Source organism: Dromiciops gliroides, chromosome 3 (genome assembly GCF_019393635.1).
Source record: "Dromiciops gliroides isolate mDroGli1 chromosome 3, mDroGli1.pri, whole genome shotgun sequence".
NCBI classification, from domain to species: domain Eukaryota; kingdom Metazoa; phylum Chordata; class Mammalia; order Microbiotheria; family Microbiotheriidae; genus Dromiciops; species Dromiciops gliroides.
The window spans coordinates 668,858,953-668,876,623 of record NC_057863.1 but is presented as its reverse complement, the minus strand read 5'-3'; the positions used below and the strand labels follow the sequence as shown (position 1 = coordinate 668,876,623).

At 43.8% G+C, this 17,671-nt stretch overlaps 1 protein-coding gene across 1 annotated transcript in view; it reads right to left on the bottom strand.

Moving 5' to 3' along the window:
* LOC122748477 (zinc finger protein 252-like) overlaps positions 1 to 17,671 on the bottom strand; it is a 93,283-nt gene extending 75,612 nt beyond the window's left edge. The window contains exons 1-5 of the mRNA XM_043994106.1: positions 17,552 to 17,671; positions 8,072 to 8,234; positions 7,547 to 7,647; positions 7,006 to 7,275; positions 1,822 to 2,020 (exon numbers count right to left, since the gene is read on the bottom strand). Coding sequence (XP_043850041.1) covers positions 1,822 to 2,020; positions 7,006 to 7,275; positions 7,547 to 7,647; positions 8,072 to 8,234; positions 17,552 to 17,671 — 853 coding nt within the window. The remainder of the gene's footprint in view (positions 1 to 1,821; positions 2,021 to 7,005; positions 7,276 to 7,546; positions 7,648 to 8,071; positions 8,235 to 17,551) is intronic.

Below are 17,671 nucleotides of genomic sequence, written 5' to 3'. Positions count from 1 at the left end.
CAGCTTGTTGACTCACCAGCCCTAGCACTTAACAACATGGCTTGTACACAATAGGCAAGAAATAATGATACTTCAACAACATAATTGTAAACAGTTGGGAAAGAGCCAATTGAGGGAAAGAAATTTGAAATGCATAAGAGAAGATGATTGCTGGACTAATGTGCTAGAGGAGAAGGGAACAAGATTAGAGGAAAAAGAATTATCCTTAGCAAAGAAAGATTTTGTTTGTCTTTCATTCTTGAAGAGGACCATGACAACGGGGTGATATCATGACCTGCACTGAATTGGAAGGAGGACTGTGCAACATCACCAGCCTCACCCTCTCCTCCAGTGGCAAGATATGCATCAGGACGACTGAAGATGGTGCTGGATGTTTAAGGCCATTGGGGCTGTGAGGGCCAAAATTTGATATACGGGGGCAGCTAGGTGGCACAGTGAGTAGAGCACCGGCCCTGGAGTCAGGAGGACCTGGGTTCGAATCTGGCCTCAGACACTTGACACTTACTAGCTGTGTGACCTTGGGCAAGTCGCTTAACCCCCATTGCCCCACAAAAAACAAAAACAAACAAACAAACAAACAAAATTTGATATACGGAGTGTTATTTGGGTGACTCACCTTAATACTGGGGCCCCAGAAATATGAGGGACCCTTTTAGGTTTAACTTCCCCTCTGAACTGCCCTTTTTAGATATTTCTCCCAGGCCAATAAGAAAGGAGCCTCTAAGCTTTAGTTCACAAAAGGATCAGATGTTATTACTTAGGAATTGATTAAACAACAAAGGCGAAACTAATAAAAATCAAAGATAAGGAAATAGGAAAATAGAAATACAGAGAAATGCTCTTAACTCTAAACTTAGCTTATTAGGGTTTTCTGTAATTAAACTCACCAAACACCTGAACAGCACGCCAGTCTAAGGTTGCTCGAGGGCCACCCGGATCGCAGAGCACGAACATGCGCCACCAGCACAAGGACCCAGCAGGGAAAAAGGCCAAGTTTCGGAAGACATCTTGCCTTCAGGAAGCAGCTTGCCTCCCTTCAGCTAGCATTCAATCTCCCCTCCTCCAAAAGCTGCCTTTCTGAGCTCAGTAGCATACGTAACCTTGGGGTGGACCAGGTATGGCCCCTCCCAAATGAGTTAGCTAAAAACGGGAATATTAATCTTTATGACAAATAATTTTTACCACAGAGTTAAGTGACTTGCGTAGTGTCATGTGCTTAATAAGTGTCTGAGGTAAGAGTTGAACTCAGGTCCTTTTGACTCCAAGGTCAGCACTCTATCCACTGCATAACCTCTAAGACTGAAAGGAAGAAAAAACAGTTGAGAATTCTTAGAATTTTTAGGAAGTAGAACTGAGGGAACAAATACTTCTCATACTGACCTAATTTCCTCAATAAATGTAAATCTTGGGAAATTTGGAGGTTATTAGAAGACGAGGAGAGAAAATCATATGAATGGGACTACAAGAAAAGTAGATAGGGATTTGCATCATTTATTACATTTTCTTTTAGTTTCACTTGCCTAATTTTCGGTAATTGATCATAACTCTGAAATATATCTCATGACTGTTACATTCATAATACTTTCCTCCAACATGAATTATCTGTTTGATAAGATCTGTGTTCTAGCAGAAGGCTCTTTCACATGCATTATGTAGTTTTGTTGCTATTGTTGTTTTGTTTTAGCATAAACTGACATTAGATAAGGATTTTACTCTGGAAGAAGGTCTTCATTTATCACATTCATAAAGTTTCAGACCAGTATGAATTATTTGATGTTGGGTAATCTCCATTTTCATGTGGAATAGCATCCCAGTTATTGCATTCATAAGGTTTCTTAACAGCATGAACGTTTTTATGTTGAGTAAGCTGTGTTCTCAGGCAGAAGGCATTCCCACATTCATTACATTTATATGGTTTCTCACCAGTATGAACTGTCTGATGTTGAGTAAGTCCAATCCTTTGGCTGAAGGTTTTTCCGCACTCATTACATCCATAAGGTCTCTCTCCAGTATGAATTGTCTGATGTTGAGTAAGTGCGGCCCTCTGGCTAAAGGACTTCCCACATTCATTACATTCATAAGGTTTCTCTCCAGTGTGAATTCTCTGATGTTGAATAAGTCCTATCCTTTGGCTGAAGGCCTTCCCACACTCATTATACTCATAAGGTTTCTCTCCAGTATGAATTCTATTATGCTGTTTGAGTAGAGGTCTATGACTGAAGGTTTTCCCACACACATTACATTTATAAGGTTTCTCACCAGTATGAGTAAGGCTTGTACTATATTGTCTGATGTTAAGTAAGTCCTATCCTCTGGCTGAAGGTCTTCCCACATTCATTACACTCAAAGGTTTTGTGAGTAGAATGCTTATCTGATGTTCAGTAAGGTCTGTTGTTGGGCTGAAAGCTTTCCCACATCCATTATACTTATGCTCTTTATCCTCAGTATGATTTGTCTGATATAGTTTATATTCTGACTTGTGTCTGAAAGCTTTGCCACAATTAGAGTCACATTTTTCTTGACATTCATTATCCTTTGCAAATATCTTTTTTAAGCATATTTTATCATATATTCTTACATTTGCATGCTGTTTGAGGTTCTTTCTGTGCATGTCACATTTATCAAAACTCTTATTCTATGTGGTGGGAAAAGGATTGGCCCCCTACCATATTTATGATATTTGTGGCTACTCTGGAGAAATTCCTTTGGAATGTTTCTTCCTTGCTGAGAATGTTTCTCTTCCTTGTTCTGCTCCTTTGTAAGACTGGCATCAAATTCCCAGGCTTCAAAACTCTGAGATAGAAGGAACACTCATATTAAGTCCTTCTTCGGATGATTCTTCTGTTGAAGTGCCCAGATTCTGAGTTGAGTCCTTGGATTCATGGTGAGTACCCCAGTCTGAAAGAAATGAAAAAGGTAAACTTCCCCTGTCACATATACTATCTGGGAACTCTATTCTTTGTAGTTTGCCATCAAGCACAATTATATTTTCTCAGATGATTTTTTTAAACCAAATTTCTCTATAGTTTGATCAGCAGGTTTTTTTCTTCCTCCCCAATAAAGAGTCCCCATAACCCTTTTGTATTTTTTTCAAGCTTTTCATTATGGTCCATTAATGGACACTGAATATATCTCCAATAATTTAAAACTCTCTTTATGTCTTCGTCTTCTTCTTCTTCTTCTTCTTCTTCTTCTTCTTCTTCTTCTTCTTCTTCTTCTTCTCCTTCTTTTCCTTCTTCTCCTTCTTCTCCTCCTCCTCCTCCTCCTCCTCCCCCTCCTCCTCCTTTCTCCTTTTTTTTTGGTGAGGCAATTGGGGTTAAGTGACTTGCCCAGGATCACACAGCTAGTAAGTGTCAAGTGTCTGAGTCCAGATTTGAACTCAGGTCCTCCTGAATCCAGGGCCAGTATTCTATCCACTGCACCACCTAGCTGCCCCTACTCCCTTTACTTCTTTTTTTTTTTTTTACTCCCTTTACTTCTATGAAAATTATTTTGTGGGATCAGTGGAATAGGTTAGGCAAAGGAGACACAGTAGTAAATGATTATAGTAATCTACTATTTGATAAACCCAAAGACTAGTTTCTGGGATAAGAACTTGCTATTTGACAAAAACTGCAGGGAAAACTGGAAGATAGTATGGCAGAAACTGGGCATAGAACAACATCTTTTTTTTTCATAGACCAACATCTTATACCATATACTAAACTAAGGTCAAAATGGGTACATGATTTAGACACAAAGGGGGATACCATAGGTAAATTAGGAGAGGAAAGAATAGTTTACCTCTCATATCTAAGGAGAGGAAGATTTATGACCAAACAAGATATAGAGATTATTATGAAATGCAAAATGGATCATTTTGATTACATTAAATTAAAAAGGTTTTGTACAAACAGAAGCAATGAAGTCAAGATTAGAAAGGAATCAGAAAACTGGAAGACAAGTTTTACAGTCAGTGTTTCTGATAAAGGCCTTATTTCTAAAATACATAGAGAATGGAATCAAATTTATAAGAATACAAGTCATTCCCCAATTAAGAAATAGTCAATAGATATGAACAGACAGTTTTCAGGTAAAGAAAGCAAAGCTATCTATTGCCATATGAAAAAATGTTCTACATCACTATTAGAGAAGTGCAAATTAAAACAAGAGAAAATGTGGGAAAATTGGAACACTAATGCATTGTTTGTGGAGCTGTGAACTGATCCAACTATTCTGGAGAACAATTTGAAACTATGCCCCAAGGGGCTATAAAGCTGTGCATACCCTTTGACCCAGCAATACCATTATTAGGTCTTTAACCCAAAGAGATCATAAAAAAGGGACAATGACCCACATGTACAAAAATATTGATAGCAGCTCTCTTTGTGGTGGCAAAGAACTGGAAATGGTGGGGATGTCCATTAATTGGGCAATGGCTGAACAGGTTGTGGTACATGAATGTAATGGAATACTATTGTGCTGTAAGAAATGATGAGCAGGCAGATTTCAGAAAAACCTGGAAGGACTTACATGAACTGATGCTGAGTGACATGAGCAGAACCAGGAGGACATTGTACACAGTAACAGCAATATCGTGTGATGATCAACTGTAACAGACTTAGCTCTTCTCAGCAATACAACGATCCAAGACAGTTCCAAAGGACTCATATCCAGAAAAAAAGATCCGTGGAATCTGAATGTAGATTGAACCATACTATTTTTGCTTTTTTCTTGCTTTTTTTCCTTTTTTGAGGCTTTCCCCTTTTGTTCTGATTCTTCTTTCACAACACGACTAATGCAAAAATATATTTAATGTGATTGTACATATATAACCTATAGTAGATTGCCTTCTGTCTTGGGGAGAGGGGAGGGAAGAGAGAGAGGGAGAAAAACCATGGAACTCCTAACTTTATAAAAATGAAGCTAGGAGAGCTGAACCTACAATCTTCTGATCTTCAAGTTGGGTAAGAAATAAGTACCTGTTTTCTTTCTTTAAATCAAATGGATTTCTTTAACCTCCTAGGTACCTTTTAAAAAAACTTTAGCTTCGTTAAGCAGACAATCAGAGGAAAAGATCATGTTAACACTTGGTCAGTTTGAATTTAATGAATTTTTAAAATTTTTACCTTTTTTTGTTTTATGGTAAGTAAAGTTTTGAATATCAAGAGAGGATTAGAAATAGCATACCCCAGGACTCCCCATTAGGAAAACTACTCATGGATTGGGATAAGGGAAAACTTACAGTGAAATCAGACATGACTGGGGGAAATCTTATTGGACTGTGCTTTATATGGCATAATGTATTAGAGGAAGAATGGCCTGAACATGGGTCATTTAATCCCCAAAGATTGAGGCATTTACAAAGAATCCTATGCCACTGGCCACCTAAACATTTACTTTATTGGAAAGTATGGAGAGTAAAGTGATACAAGAGGATATAAGAGAAGGGGGATCCACACCAGAGTTTGAAACTGAACCTGTTTCTCAGGCTAGAATGCCAAATAGCTCAACTTCTATTTCCTCTACAGAAAATTCACCTTTGGAGGAGACAAAAAAATCCAAAATTCTTCCCCTTCCAGAGATCTTCACCCATGACCGAAAGGATGCTGTAGTAAAGCTCAGACAATATACACCTTTTGGGCCCAAAGATTTGAGGTCATGGAAATGAAATATTCCTACATTTGATGAGGATCCCACAACAGTTATAAGCCAGTTTAGAGCAATTTTCAGAGGATATGTTACTCATCGCATGAAAGTGTGGAATATTTTTGATGACTAGCCTAATTTGGGGGGACTAATTTGATTGGGGTACTTAATCTGGGACTGCTGACTCACTGGCTATCTGGCTGCTATTAACTTAGTATGGGCCATTTATAAAGTCCACCACACTGCTCCACTCCCAAATCGATAAGCAAAATATTAAGAAGCCTCTTAACTAAATAATCAAAGCAGAGTTTATTTTAGAGATACTATTTAAAATTAAGAATACGGGGAAATAAAATGTACAACCGGACTGCATTGCAGTGCATCTCTTTCTACTACATCTCTTTCCCACCTGCTGCCCCAGGGAACTTTTTTTTTCAATACAATAAGGGCCACCTCACACTTTCCCTGCTCAGCTCCTTTCTCCTAACTCCTCTTAATCTTCACTTTCTCCAACCTGTGCCCTGTGCTGATGCTTCTATGCTCTCCGCTGCCTCCTGGTCAGTCTGCCCTCTGCCGCCCCTCTAATCTCGTCCGCCGGCCTTTCCTCCTTGCTCCTAGTCCTGCTTTACTGTTCGTCTCATCCCCCCTTCTAATCTAACTCCCAGGTCTATACATACCTTTTTTATCTCCACTCAAATCTAGGGGCTTTTTGCACCCACACACCAAGCTGCGGCTGCGGCTGGGGCTGGGGCTGGGGGGGATACTTGAGCATCCTGTGCCTCAGCACAGGCTATCCAGGATCTTTCAGATAGCTCTGCTTAGGTTGGAGGGAGCTGGGGGCTTTGTTCCCCCAGCTGTCTGACCTGGCAAGCCCACAGGGCTTTTTGGCTCAGCTGAAGCAGAAGGGGAGGGGCACCAGCCCCTTCCACACAGAAGAGACCCTGAGGGCCTAAGGCTTTTTAATCTCAGCCCAAAGGTAGGGTCCCCAAATCAAAATAAATTTCCACAAAAGCAGTATTATCCCCAGGGGAAAGAGCTGATATATTAGCTGCAGTGAACTCCTTAGAAACATCAGGAAAAGTTACTATTTGATGGCCTTTAGAAGACCCTAACTGGGACCCCAATATCTCTGAGCATTTTGATGAGTTGCAGGAAGCAAGGGAAACATTGTTGGAGGCAATGGAATCCTGTGCTAGCAAGACCAATAACTGGCAAAAATCAAAGGCCTCATCCGCCATGCTGCTGACTGCTGTGTCCTGACTGCCCAGCACTTTGACCTTTAGCTTTCTTTGATGTGTATGAAGAAACAGCCTTGACTCCACATTTTGGGGGGAACTAAGGGTCGGGGAGGGTGCTGGAACAAGAGCTTAGTATCACATTCTCAGTGGGGGCCAATGCTACAATCAGGGCTCGGTGTACTGTCGACTTAAAAGAAGTGGAGAAACGGCTAATACTGCAGATTATTGCATTAATGCAGGGAAAAGGCTCATAACGCAGCTTAAGCCCCAAAGTGTGTGCGGGCTGTTCGACTCTTGTACGGGCCCTGCGGATGCCTGCGAGGTAACAGGTGCCCTCGGGCACCGGGGGACTCCCGTGCGTGGGGGAGGGAGGCAGGCGGGTGATTTCTGGGGGCTCGGTGGGGGGCTCCTGGGATCACAAAAAAGCGTGGCTTCGTCTCTAGAGGTCCGATTCGCTCCGCTTCTCTTTCTTGGCCCGCGGCCAAGCCCGGTTACGGCGGGCCGGCTGCCGCTTGGGGAACGACCCCCTGTGCCTTCCACAGACGCCCGTCACTGCGGGAATGGCGGAGCCACGGCTCTCATTTGTTTGTTTCTGCTGGAATAGAGAGGCGTCTGCTCATCGTGGGGACTTTCTGTGTGTTTGCTTCTTTTCTGAGGGTGCTCTGAGGGTGCGGGGTTACAAGGTAGCGTAAGCAGCACATTCGGCTTTGCACTTTATGAATGATCTCATTTGACACAACAGCCCCTCGAAGTAGGAGGCGGAGCGGGGTGGGGGGAGGAGCTGGAGAAGGGGAGAAGCCAGGAGAGCAAGGGAGGGGGAGGAGTGAGTGGGGCGGGCGGGGGAGGGAAGCGGGGGAAAAGGAGGACTAGAACCTCTGATTGGCTAATTCTCCTCCCCACCTCTCTGGGCCGACCAACGAACGCCTTCTCTCTCGGGGGGCGTGGCCGCGGCGGATGCAGAAGCAGACTGCGCAAATGCGAGTCTACCCCCCCCCCTTTCCCCACCCTCCCCCTAGGCTCTCAAAGCCCCGCCCCCTCCCCTCCTGCCTCGGGCCCAGTCCTCCGGCCTTGGGCCGGGGGTGGCGACGGGGGGAGACAGGAGCGGATGAGAGACGGCTGGGTCTGGACAGGGTTAAAGACGAGGCTGATGGGAGGAGGGGTGGGGGTGGGGTAAGCGAGACTGAGCGGAAGTGATATTCACCCACACGCTTTCATATGCTCCTCTTTCGATGCGTGGGTGTCAGTTTCCCCGGTAACCACTCCGAGCGGGGGAAAGGTTTCTGGGAAGTGTAGTTCACCATGCGCCGCAGAGAGAAAGTAGCTTGACGTCAGGTGGGCGGAACCTCCGAGACGCCCCACCCCCCAGGCCTTTTATAGAAGAGAAGCGGGGGGGGGGGGGGGGGGGGAGCCAGGTGCCTGCCTTTGTGAGTTTCCCGTTTCCCTGTATCAGGTCGGGAGGGACACCTGCTCTAGACTGGCCGCCGGGGCCGGGACTGAAGGAGGCCCCACCGAAGAGCTCGCGTGCCTTCCCTCGGGCCTCGGTTCTCCCTTTCCCCACCTGTATCTTGTGCTTTGAGCCCGGGAGCTCCCAGAGCGCAGGGCCGGGGTCCCCTCCCGTGCGTGGCGCGCAGACGTGCTCGTGGTGGTGGAGGCCTCGCCCCCGCCCCCTCTCCTTCCCCCAGGGTCCCCCTTCCCTTCCCCCCCCCCCGTCCTGGGCCTTCCTCCGCGCCTGGTCCTCCGGACCCCCTCCTCCCCATCCCCAACTGACCACGACTCTTACCCACCTCAAACCGAGCCCCTCTCCCATCCACCTGCCCCTCTCAGTGGCTGTGCCCTCTGGGATGCCAACTCCCCAGGTAGACCCTTAAACCTTCACACCCTGACCTGGACTCGGTGCCCTCCATTAACTTTGCCTTTGCCAGATGAATTCTAGCATCTCCTCAGATCATTTCCCACCCCTTTGGGCTTCCTTTTAAAGTGTCGTCTCCCCCATTTGATAATGAGCTCTTTGAGGGCAAGGACTGTCTTATGTCTCTTGCTTAGTGCTGTGCCTGGCACACAGTAGGTGCTTAATCTGTGTTTGTTGTCGTTCTGTCCTGTCTGACTACAGCACGCCAGGCCCTTCCACCCTCCACTGTCTCTCCAGGTCTGTCCATGCTCATGTTCCTTGATTCCCTGACACTGTCCGGTGCATCCTCTGTCATCCCCTTTTCCCTTTGCCTTCAATGTTGCCCCAAATCGGGGTCTTTTCCAATGGGGCCCCTCATTATCTGGCCAAAGTGTTTAAGCTTCATTGTCAGTGTCTGACCTTCCAGTGAGCCGCCTGAATTAATTTAATTCAGTTAAGATCCCTATTTGATCTCCTTGCTGTCCAGGGGACTTTCGAAGGTCTTCTCCAACACCACAAAGCCTTGATTCTGCTGCAGTCCAACTTTCCAACCATACGAGACTACTGGAAAAGTCAGATCTCTGACTCTAGGGACCTTTGTCAGCAAGGTGGAATTGACAGTACATTGCACCTAATAAGTGCCAGTCACTGTGCTAAGTGCTTTACAAATAGTATCATCCCCACTTTACAGTTAAAAGAAACTGAGACAGACATAGATTAAATGACTTACCCAGGATCATACAGGTAATAAGTGTCAGAGGTCACATTTGAACTCAGGTCATCATGACTCCAGGCCCAGTGCTTTATCCATTGTATCACTTAGCTACTATCCATTGACAGCTTCCTCTGCTAACGAACTCCACTCTTCAATCTTAAAATATGCTCGATTCACTAACATTAGCACCTCAATTTGAGCCCTTTCCCCCATTCCCTCTCCTCTCCTTTGGAAACATGTCTGTATATTCATTCCCTCTTTCTTACTAATTTTCAGTCTGTCCTCCACTGGCTCTTTCCCTGCTGCCTACAAACATTCGCAGATCTCCTTCATCCTGAAAGATACTTTCATTGTCTCCTTTTCAGGAAAACTCTGAGAAAAGCTGTCTATACCTGTTCGCTCCACTTCCTCACCTTTCTCTCATTCACTTCTCATCCCTTTCAGACTGGCTTCTATCCACAGCATTTGATGAACCTGTTCTCTTCAAGTTCACCAATGATTTCTTTAGAACGAAATTCAAAGGCCTTTCTTCTCAGCCTTCACTATTCTCCACCACAGCAATTGCTGCAGCAATTCAAATAGCCCCTTCTCACGAATTCTCTCATCTCCTTGGGTTTCCATGTCATCAATCTGTCATTGTTCACCTCCCCTTATGGTAAAACCCCTTTGAGTGAGAAAATTTCAGAGCTCTTCGTTAGCTTCTATGAGTTTAGCTAATATGTCCATGTAGATTACTTGCAAATTTACAAATTCTGCCCCTATCTCTGTCTTCTTGTAGGAATTCTTGTTTTGTTTTTTTCCCCCAATATGTATTTTACTTTGAGGCTTTGCTTGTAGATGTTTTTAGTCATTGCCTTGTTCTGAATCTGTGTCTTAAGCTTCCCTATCTACATTGAAGATATTTATGGTCAGATTCCGTTTTTGTTTTCTCACTTTCCCAGCTTATTTCTAAATTTCAGACTTTATGTTAGAATTGGGTGGGGGCAGGTAGGTGGCACACTGGATAAAGCACCAGCCTTGGATTCAGGAGGACCTGAGTTCAAATTTGGCCTCAGACACTTGACACTTACTAGCTGTGTGACCCTGGACAAGTCACTTAACCCCAATTGCCCCACAAAAAAACCAAAAAAACACAAAACAACAAAAAAAGGAATTGGTCTCAACTCACCTCTAGGGTAGATGGCTAGCCTAAGATTCTGTAGCTAGGTCTGAGGACCTGTAGGATTTTGGTGCTTCCAAGGTAGTATGATCTGTAGAAAGTTCAGGTCACTGTCCTCCTGGACTGTGCTTTGGTCTTTACCCAGATAAGACCTCTGCATCCTTGCAATGATAGACTGTAGCTGCTCCTCTCCACTGAAAACTGAATAATGGACAAAGGAGATGCCAGTTATAGCCCAGACCTGCACCCAGGGCAAGTACAAGGGTCTTATGTAGTATCTTTCTGACCAGGTATTTAGTCCTCTTACTATCCTTGGTGCTGCTGCTGCCTCTGCAGATGTTAACACCACTTCCAAGTCCCACTGCTTCCTAACCCCCACCTCGGAGCCTGAAGACAGCTCTCTTAGGATAGTGTCTTAGGCTGTAAAAATGAGAACGAGGACTTGTTTTTAGTCATCCTGCCCAGAATTTTATTTGAGGCATTTGTAAAAAGTTGTTCAGATGGTTGGGAGCTCAGCAGAAATGCTCAATTCCCTCTGCCATCTTGGTTACACTCCATCAATAAAAATGATGAAAAAAGAGAGAGATCGTTGGTACCCCAAAGAGATCAAGGACAGAGGAAAAGGATTCATGTCAGAATATTTATAGCAATTCTTTTTGTGTCGGCAAAGAATGGGGAACTGAGGGGGTGCCCATCAATTGGGGAATGGATAAACAAGTAATAGTATGTTAATTTGATGGAATACTCTTGTGCTACAACTAAAGAATGAAGGGAATTCAGAGAATCCTGGTTTGAGAGAAACCTGGAGGCTTGTATGAATTGATGAAAAATGAAGTAAGAAGAACTAGGAGAACAATTTAAACAATAATATTGTAAAGATTAAAAAAAAAAAGCTTTGAAGGACCCTTGATCAATGCGACAACTATGATTCCTGTGGACTCTTTTTTAAAAATAATTTATCTTTTTATTATGCTTTTCATAAAACCAGCCCTTAGTTTCTTTTTTTTTCTTTTTTTTTTTTTTTAGTGAGGCAATTGGGGTTAAGTGACTTGCCTAGGGTCACACAGCTAGTAAGTGTTAAGTGTCTGAGGCCGGATTTGAACTCAGGTACTCCTGACTCCAGGGCCGGTGCTCTATCCACTGTGCCATCTAGCTGCCCCCCTTAGTTTCATTTAATAGGCTGGTTTGAAAAAGATCTTGATAGACTAGAATTTTGGACTGAATCGAATAATATGAAATTAATAGGAACAACATCAAGTCCTAGAAACAGGTTCAAGAAACCAACTTCACAAGAACAAGATGGGAACACTGTAATTAGAAAACAGTTCATCTAAAAAGTATTTGGGGACTCTAGGGAGCTGCAGGCTCAAGGTAAGTCAACAGTGGGAAAGGCCCAAAGGTAGAGGGACTGTAGGTAATGGCAAGGATGCAGAGCAGAATTAGGGATTGTAAGACAGAAGGACCAAAGATTAGGATCGGATAAAGCAATTTTGGAATCAGGGTTAGGGTGATGATTTGATAGAAAGGAACTTAGGAGATTCTGAAAGTAGCCACAAGATTGGATGACAGCTTCCATACCAGGGATGAGTGAGAGCCTCAGGTGTGAGTGTGTTTGCCTGGGAGGATGACCATGCACTCAGTGGGGACAGGAGGGTTGGGGGGCGAATCGGCATCTGGATCCATCCTCCAGGAGGATTTGCCCCAAGGGCGGACTGGCTTTACCCAGAGTCCCAGTTAACCTCTAGTTCTTCCTTGTTCCGTTCCCTGTGCAGAGTGACATAGACTTCGACATTCCCACACCCTCAGAAGACTTCGTAAAGCATGTGGCAATGGTTCAGTTTCTCCCTAATTGGCAGCTTTCCTTTTCTTTAGGATGGTTCAGATTAATTCCTTTCTGGAAATGGTTTTGGGGATGAGGGGTAGAATTCTTAGGTGTTTTGCATTTTAATTAGATCAGGGAGGTGACATTGTCTTTGCACAATCAGTGAAAAGGAATTCATTCCTCTGGAAACCTTCCCTATAGAGCCTGCTTTCCCCACTGTCTCAGCTAAGATCTTTGCCTCATTTCATTCCAGATATCGAGGCCATTTGCCAAGAGTTCCTTCTTGTCCCCCTCTCCTCAACTCACTTCTCTCAAATGCTTTTGGCTCCCATCTCACATGAAAGGGTGCTCCTTCTTGCCAACATATACCCCTGGAACATGCACAGGTGATCCCAGTCCATCCCGTCTTCTCTAACAGATTCCTCCCTCTTTCATTTCCACTCTCACTTCTCGTCCCTCCTTGCCTACTGGCTGCTTCCTACTGCCTACAAACATTATCATTCCCCATCTCTCTTCCCTTTTGTGGCTAAACACTTGGTTTTTTTGTTTTGTGAGGCAATTGGGGTTAAGTGACTTGACCAGGGTCACATAGCTAGTGTTGAGTGTCTGAGGCTGGATCTGAACTCAAGTCCTCCTGAATCCAGGGCCAGTGCTCTATCCACTGCGCCACCCAGCTGCCCTGTGGCTAAACACTTGGTCTACAGCAGGTATTCCCATTTCCTTTCCTCCTCTCTTAATTCCTCTGGCTTCTGACCTCATCACTCAACTGAAACTTCCCTCTCTAAAGTTACTACAAGCAATCACCTAATTGCCAGATCTGATGGCCTTTTTCTCGGTCTTCATCCTCTTTGACACTAGGCATCACCCTCTTCTCCTTGATGTGGTCTGTCTTCTCTCTAGGTTGTTATGACACTACTCTCTTCTGGTTCTAACTCTCCTTCTGAGTCTCCTGTGCTGGGTCATCCTTGATTCCTGACTCTCCCCACATCCAATCTGTTGCCAAGGCCTACTTGCCATTCCTCAAGCAAGAGATTCCACTTCCCAATTCTGTCCACATTCACAGCCTGTCATCTATGCCTGCAATGCCCTCCCTCGTTTTTGCCTCTGGCCTTCCCGACTTCCTTCAAGTTCCAGATAAAATCCCACCTTCAACAGGAAGCTTTTCCCAACTCCTTTTATGTCTAGTATCTTCCTTTTGTTATCTCCATTTTATCCTGTGTGTAGCTTCATTGTACATAGTTGTCTGCCTGCTGTCTCTCCTATAAGACTGATCTCCTTGAGAGCAGGGACTGTCTTTTACCTTTCTTTGTACGACTGGTACTTAGCACAATAGTTAGCACTTAATAAATGTTAACTCTATCTATCTATCTTGTGGGACAATGAGGGTTAAGTGACTTGCCCAGGGGCACACAGCCAGTAAGTGTCAAGTGTTGGAGGCCAGATTTGAACTCAGATAATTATATTTATTAGTAAATAAAAGGAGGTGGGAGGGAAAGAATTCATATCTAAAAATAAAACTGAATTTAAAAAAAACATCAATCAGTCAAGAAAGATTGGTGATAGTGGCTAAGAATTGGAAATCAAGGGAATGCCCATGAATTGGGGAATGGCTAAACAAGCTGTGGTATAGGATGGTGATGGAATATTCTTGTGCTCTAAGAAACGACAAGCAGGGTGATTTCAGAAAGGCCTGGAAAGACTCATATGAACTGTTGTATACTGAAGTGAGCAGAACCAAGAGAACGTTGTGCACAGAGACAGCAGTATTGTTTGATGAAGAACTGTGTACAACTTAACTATTCTCAACAATACAATGATCCAAGACAATCCCAAAGGACTACTGATGAAACATACTATCCACCTTCAAAGAAAAAAGTGAGATTGATGGAACACAGACTGAAACATGCTATTTTTCACTTTCTTTCATTTTAAATTTTATTCAAGTTTTCTTATACAAAAGAACTAATATGCTAATGTTTTATGTAATTGTAACACATATCTGATTGCTTACTACCTCAGGGAGGAGAAAAGGAACAGAGGGAAGGAGGGATAAAAAAAATGGAACCCAAAACTAGAAATAAAAATGTTTATTACTTAAAAATAAATAAATAAATATTTTAAAAAGTTCATAGATCCCAGGTTAGAAACCCCTGCTTTATAATTAGTTTTAACAAAGATAAAACAAACAACTCCTATCTGTTGACATATAAAGCATGGATTTTGTAATCTCTTAAGAAAGATTGGTGAAAGGTCCTCTAGAGATTTGGGAAGACCTTAACCCCAAGGTGTGGGATATGTTAGGAGCAGGACCTATTTTATGCAGCCTGGGCTGATTTCTCTTTAAGGGGCAGGATGCCATTCTGGGGACTAGCATTGGTTTGGTTTTCTTGATGTCAAAGGGAAGTGAGTGCCAGATTTAGCTGGAGTGCCCTGTAAGGGTGCCATTCTGACTCAGTGTGGCCATGGTGGATTCAGAGACAAAGAGGATGTTATATGGACTCCCATTAGTTTTTTGTTTAGTGGTTTTTTTTTTGGTTTTTGTTTTTTGTTTGCAGGGCAATGAGGGTTAAGTGACTTGCCCAGGGTCACACGTTAAGTGTCAAGTGTCTGAGGTCAGATTTGAACTCAGGTCTGCCTGAATCCAGGGCTGGTGCTTTATCCACTGTGCCACCTAGCTGCCCCTCCATTAGTTTCGATCTTAAGTTGTTTTCAGTGCACTTTACACACTTTGAGTCTCTAATCTCAAGCCTGAATCACCAGACTGATCTAAGCCAGGCCTGGCCCAGAATGATCTTCTTAGGCAAAAATAGTTACAGAGGGAGGACATTGCAGAGAAGCAGCCTCAGCTTTAACTGAAAGAAATCTTCCCTGAAAATTACTACCGAAAAATGCAGCAGAATGACCATTGACAGAGCCTTTACAGAAAAGCTGCGTGACCACTTGTTGGAGATGTCAGAACGATTCTTGTGGTAGTAGGGCCTGACCATATCAGTGGTTCTCAGCGTTGTTTGTGAACAACTGGGGGTCCCCAAGATCTTTTCAGGGGGTCTGAACTATTTCTGTAATAATATTAAGACATTATTGGCCTTGTTATCTGTGTGAGGCAAGATTTTCTTCATATACTTTAATAATCTAAACAACATATCACAACAAAGTGAATGGAGAAATAGATAAGAGAAAGTAGCTGTCTTCTATTAAGCTAGACATTATGGAGATTTGCAAAAATATATAAAACAATACTACTCTTCTCATTGTTTTGGAAAATAGTTATATTTGTGAAAATACAAAGTGTTTGCTTACTTAACCTGTGAGTCGTTTATTATTACTTTTAATGAATTAAAATTTTAACATTTTGTTTTAATTTCTACTACAGTATATATCAAGAAATGTAACCCACATAAACAAAAACTCTTGAGGGGCCCCAATAATTTTTAAGTGTGTAAAGGGTCTTGAGAACAAAAGGTTTGAGATTCACTGGACTGTTGACTTCATGGGTGGTGTTTGTCCAGGACAAAAGTGGGGACGGCTGGTGCCGGCCCAGGACACAGTGGATGGTCACTCAGCCTCTTTGATGTCTGACCAAGCTCTAAGGCTCCACAGTGCCCGACTCAGCTGCCTTCATGGCCAGTAGACAAATAGTTTTTGTTTTCCCGTCCAAGAGGGAAAGTCTTCACATGCTTCACAGCAGCCCCAAGTTTCATCACTCGAGTTCACAAGCTTGGGGTCCAATTCAACTCAGCTCAAACATCCCAGGAATCCAATTAGTAGCGAAGCCATCCATTTCTATCTCTGACAAGAAGCTATATTTAAGGTAATGTTACAAGAGTGTGCAGATTACTTGGGACAAAGTAAGACAATTAAGTTTATTGACATATATACTACAGACTTTTACAATCTTTTACATCTTAGGTAACCTCTTTTTTTTTTTTGGTGAGGCAATGAGGGTTAAGTGACTTGCCCAAGGTCGCACAGCTAGTAAGTGTCAAGTGTCTGAGTCGGATTTGAACTCAGGTCCTCCTGAATCCAGGGCCCGTGCTCTATCTACTGCGCCACCTAGCTGCCCCTCTAGAGTTGCTTTAGGCAGAGCTCACAAGGTCTTGTGTCTCCCTGAAGTTGTTTACAGCACAAAACAATGTCTTTGATAGACTTTATTTTATTTTATTTTATTTTTAGTGAGGCAATTGGGGTTAAGTGACTTGCCCAGGGTCACACAGCTGGTAAGTGTTAAGTGTCTGAGGCTGGATTTGAACTCAGGTACTCCTGACTCCAGGGCCGGTTCTCTAACCACTGCGCCACCTAGCTGCCCCTTTGATAGACTTTAAAATGCAGAGTAAAACTGCTTGTTGTTTTTTTTCCCCCACAAAACAATCACAGGGTTCTAGGCAAACAGACCTTAGAGGTAATCTAGTCCAAATCTCGGATTTCCCTGATGAGTAAAGTGGCCCAGAGAGGTTAGGACCACCTTGTCTGTGGCCGCACAGGTGACGTGGGGCGGGTCCGGGTCTTCTAACTCAGAGCTCACCCACTGTGCTGGGCCTGCTCGGCTTCAGTGAGCTCTCTGGCACATCCTGTTCTTTTCACTTGCATGGCTGTGACCTCAATTTAGGCCCCTCTAACTTCCCACCTGGACTATTGCTATAGCCTCTTAATTCATTTCCAAGCTTCCAGTTTCTCCCTTCTCAAATTCATTCCCTACTGAGATGCTAGCTAGATGGCAAAAGTAGAAAGAATGCTGGGTGTGGAGTCAGGAAGAGCTGAGTTCAAATCCAGCCTCAGACACTTCCTGTGTGACCCTGGGCAAGTCACTTCATCCTGTTTGCCTCAGTTTCCTCATCTGTAAAATGAGTTGGAGAAGGAAATGGCAAACCACTCTTGTATCTTTGCCATGAGTGCCGTGGAGAGTTGGATATGGTTGAAAAACAACTAAACACAAGATGCCTGAGCCACCTTTCTAAATAACAGGGCTGATCTGTCATGTAGCAATTCCCTGCTGGCCCTAGGACAAAACCCATCTGAATGCACTTCTTTTGGACTTCTAGACCACGGAAATCTCATCATCCTGCAAGACTCAATCAGCCTTGGAACTGACGCCCATCAGTACCCTCTGCCCCTCTGACTGGAGGGCAGAGCCATGAACTCCCAAACGGCCATTTGAGGAAGGGGCTGGCACCAGCCGTCTCATTTCCCACTCGACTACCCTCCTTTTGGCCTTCTCCGTCAT